This window comes from Benincasa hispida, chromosome 9 (genome assembly GCF_009727055.1).
Source record: "Benincasa hispida cultivar B227 chromosome 9, ASM972705v1, whole genome shotgun sequence".
Lineage (NCBI taxonomy): Eukaryota > Viridiplantae > Streptophyta > Magnoliopsida > Cucurbitales > Cucurbitaceae > Benincasa > Benincasa hispida.
Window position 1 is genome coordinate 89010782 of NC_052357.1, and position 4632 is coordinate 89015413.

General features: G+C 29.3%; 1 protein-coding gene and 1 non-coding gene across 2 annotated transcripts; both read right to left on the reverse strand.

Moving 5' to 3' along the window:
• Positions 1 to 1287: 1287 nt before the first annotated feature.
• TRNAG-CCC lies at positions 1288 to 1358 on the reverse strand. Its single transcript has one exon. It is a non-coding gene; the product is annotated as a tRNA-Gly (tRNA).
• A 433-nt stretch (positions 1359 to 1791) lies between these two features.
• Positions 1792 to 2601, reverse strand: LOC120084988 (probable protein phosphatase 2C 55). The gene has a single exon (XM_039040803.1). The coding sequence runs from the start codon at positions 2599 to 2601 to the stop codon at positions 1792 to 1794; it is 810 nt and encodes a 269-aa protein (XP_038896731.1).
• Positions 2602 to 4632: the final 2031 nt, after the last annotated feature.

The following is a 4632-nucleotide window of genomic DNA, read 5'->3' on the forward strand; positions in this document are numbered from 1 at the left end:
CATACTCGATCATAGTTGAACATACTCGATCATGCTTGAACATACTCGATCATACTTGATCATATTCAATCGTTCATGCTCGATCATTCATACTCGGTCGTGGTTGATCATATTTGATCATACTCGATCATGCTTGAACATACTCAATCTACTCGCGTATGTCGCACGTTTTCAATATTATGCATTATTAGTTACCTCATTTATTAAATTGTCCACCAACTTTAGTGATGATTGTTCTGATTGTTTGCTGGTTTTATTAATGATTGTTCTAATTGTTTACTGATTTTATTCTACTTGCGTATCTCCACTACCCATTCAACCACTTCATTAATGATTCAACCAATTTATCAATTGGATTTGAGTTCATTCATGATGTAAACTTAATATTCAAAGGTTGGTCACACTTTTTTTTTTATTTTTTTAATATTTGTTGGAACTGTTATTAATGTTCAACAACCACCCCTCTCCCTTCACTTTTCCTATATTCAACATTGGTCATTCTCTATTTGATGAGAGCCTCCACTGTCTAAGATTTATTTTATCAATCCGGCGAGTTGTTTAACTTTAGGTTCTCCTTCTTTACTTTTTAATGTTTGGTTTTTTTTATTTATTGTTTTGTTATGCAGCCCAAATTAATACGAATATTCAATTAGTTTGAGATTGGTGTGTTACTTTTTTTGTATTTCTCTATATTCAATTTCAGTTGTATTTTTGGGTGTTATTAATTTTGGTGTGTTACTTATACAATGGATATATTACATAGACGGTTTGACATTTTTTGGTGTTATTACTTTTGATGTTATTAATTTTTTAATTTTTTTTATGAGTATTTGTATTGTCTTTATTTCTTTCTAATGTTTACATGCTTCTTAATATTAAAGTTACATAAGTTACCTTACAAAAGTGTGAGATTTTTATTTATTGAGAATTAAAGAATAAAATATAGCTTAATTAATTAATAAATACAGATATATTACTTAGACTTAATAAATTTTAGTAATTAATATAATTATTTTAATATAAATTATCAATATAATCAATATTTTATTTCAAATAGGATGGATACAAGATTATAAGATTTTTTTTTTTTTTATAAAAAAAATAATAGTGTTAAGAAATCAGAATTTCTATAACATCCCAACGCCCCTTAGTATCACAGTAGGTCTACTTAATTTTTAACTGAAAGTTCAGATTTTATTTGGCTTTGTGTTCGAAGAATAATTATGAAAGAGAAATAATTACGAAGGAAAATAGAAGAGAGAAAAGCGTTATTATGGAAAAAGATTTTGCGCATCCGGGGAATCGAACCCCGGTCAGTACCGTGGGAGGGTACTATGATACCACTACACTAGATGCGCGGAATTCATTCACTAATTTGTTGTTTCTAAAAAAAACTTGGTACATGTTAATTTTCAATTTTCTTTTACATAGTTAATTAAACTTTTAACTTCTTTATTTTATAGTTTTTTAATCTTTGATTTTGGCATTAAAGTTATTCTTTCCATTGGGCAATTTCTCTCTAATTTTTTTTGTTTTTCTTGTCTGAATTTGGCACATCCAATAAATTATTCCAAACTAAATAAATACATCCATCAAAATTTTCTCATATAACCATTATATATCGTATCATATGTTTACATATTTCATGTAGACAACTTCATCATAAATGAAATTACTAAGAAGATGAAGTCAAAATTCTAAAATATATTTTTTAAGGAAAAAAAAAGAACTCTTTATTTTTAGTAATAAACAATTAACAAAAACCTACAAAATCGTATAAGTTGGTTTCATTCAGAAACGCTTTACTTTGCCTTCTTGAACGTGTCCAACAATCACCGTAATATCATCAATCTTGCCTCCGTCGCACGAGAACCCCGCCCTTCTAGCCGCAGCCGAAAACGGCGTTGTTCTACACTTATCAAACGAGTTCCTCAATGCTAACCCAGCCAATCGCCAAGCCAATTTTCCCGGGTCAACTCGTTCCTCCTCTTTCAGAACCTTCTCGATCTCGCTCGCGAAAACATTGTCCAATAACCCATCCGTACCGACGACGACGATATCTCCGGCCGAAACTTCAACTCTACACTCCCAAGGCTGTATCGGCAATCCAAGATCAAATCCAGCCATCAATTGAAAAGGACAGTTGAATTGGTGTTGTTGCGATACCGATACAAAAACGAGTTTCTTCTTTCTGAAGATCATGAATCCGCTATCGCCTATGTTCGCCGCCTTCAACGCATTACCTCTCAGAGCGATTATACAGGCGGTTGAAGATCCGAGAATCCTCGTTGTTTTCATGTAACCTTTCGTTAGAATCCTCTTCGGATCTGCGTCTACGTCCGCCGCTGCTGCGGCGGCGCAGTTCGCCATCAGTGCTCTGGCATACTCGCCGGAGTCGATCCCTTCCTCCGCCCAAGCACCGACGCCGTCCGCCACTCCAAAGACTTTGTCCGGTGTGGAGATGAAGTGAGCATCCTCTCCTTGTGGTCCGAGCGAGTTTTGCTTCGGAATGTAGAAGGATCCGAAGCCGATTCTCAAGTCCGGAGCGGAAGGCACGGCGATGGGAGCGGCGGCCGCGAAAGGATTAAAAGAATGATTCATAGAGTGATATTTAATTTAATAAAGGAAAAATAAATCGGAAATTGTAATTTCTCTAATTCGAAAAGTGGCAGAGAAAATTGCGATAATCGGAGGTCTTTTATAGTGTGAAATTGTGGATAATTTTGATTCGATTGTTTCCTTTCAGGAGAAGTAAGCCTTAAAGATACATATCTTTTTTAAAATATACATACATATATGGATCCCAAAACTCATAGCAATTTAAATTACATTTTTCAATATATCATTGTACACGTTTTTAAGATTTAATTCGAAAAAACTTATAATTTGTATCTTTATAAGCGAATTAATTTAGTATTTAAAAATAATAATTAATTTAAACTCTTCATTATCATTAGATTTGAAAATCATTCATGTATATATAATCACACATGTATAAGCTTATTCAAATATTAGTTTCAAAAAATTGGCTATTAAAATTGATGATAAAATCTTGATTGAGAGTTTAAATTGATACAATTCTAAATTTTAATTGATTTTTTAATAACAAAGTATTGTAAGAGTGTAAATCATTCACACACAATAATTAAAAGTTTTAATTAATATAACCTTCTAAATTTAGGAATATAAATTGATATTATTCGAAATTCGATTTAAAAGAAAAGGGAATGATGATAGGAAAGTTACTTTTTATCTCATGAGGTTTTTTTAGAATAAGTTCAAATGGTTCTAATTGATTTTTTTTATTATTATTTTAAATGTTGACATGACATTTTATATTAAAAATAATAGTTGCAAAAAACAATATCTTTTCCCTCTACCCTCATTCTATATTCTTCTATAATTTATAACGTCATGTCAACATTTAAAATATATATATATATATATATATATTAAAAGATATTCAACCGTCTTTTAAACCTACTTTTAAGAATTCGAGTAAAGAGTTACATTTTAAAATCTTAGAAATAAAAAACATATGTTACTTTAAAACTCAATGACTAGAAAGTAATTTTTCGTTTTTTTTAAATATATTTAAATTTAGTTGAAATTATAAGTGCAATCATCAATTTTAGATTGTGGTCCCTAAACCTTTAAATGTATATTGGTTGGCTTTCAATTTTATGTTTAATAGGTTATTAGATTTTAGAAAATGTCTAAAAACTAATTGTCTTTCTATATGTGTGCGCAATATGTTTTTGACATTTTATTTTATATCTAATAGATCTTCGAGTTGTTCGAGAACTTTTTGAACTCATAGATTTATTTAGATACAAAATTAAGAATAAAACTTTAACCGACAAAATTAAACTTTTGAATTCTTGATTATATTAGAAACTTATTAAACACATAATTGAAAATTCATAAACATAGTATATATTCTTAAATTTTGGATGTATTAAACACAAACGATTTTAAAATGTTAGGGATCAAATAAATATAAATTTTAAAATTTAGTGGCTAAATTTGCAAGGATTACACTATGCGAGTTGAATTAAATCTGTGGATACGAATACTATACTAGTTAAATTATGTTTATTCTGAGAAAGAAGAAGAGAAATTTGAATAAAAGTAAAAGTGGACGAGTTTAAATATTGGATCAGAGCATGTGTGACCTTTCATATAACAAAGAGTCTCAAAAACATTTTTTTAAAAAATAAAACGAGCCCATTTTTAAAAAAATTAAAAACTCCAAGTGGCCCAATTTTATCCATTTTCCTTTCCCCAAAGTAGCAAAAAATCCTAAAATTCGAGACAGCGTATTTTATTTTTTATTCCCTCCCCGACAATCCATATCTAGCAAATAAAATATTTTCGTTTTAATTAAGTTTATTTGCTTTATAAAAAAAAAAGTTTATTTGAAAGTATTTGCATCATTTAATAATTAAAAATAACAAATAATCTGGTTTATTAATTTATCCAAAATTTAACTTTAAAATGTATTTTAATGCTATTTAAGGTATAGTTTAAGAAATATATTTTAGTGCATTTCGTTTTTGCCACTCGTTCATTTGTCAAGTCACAACTTATCTCTGGATTTTTTTTTTTTTTTCTAAAAAATAGTTTTACATT

What these genes read in the sequence shown, in the direction of transcription:
- LOC120084988 (XM_039040803.1), bottom strand. Translation starts at nt 2,601, where the DNA reads ATGAATCATTCTTTTAATCCTTTCGCGGCCGCCGCTCCCATCGCCGTG.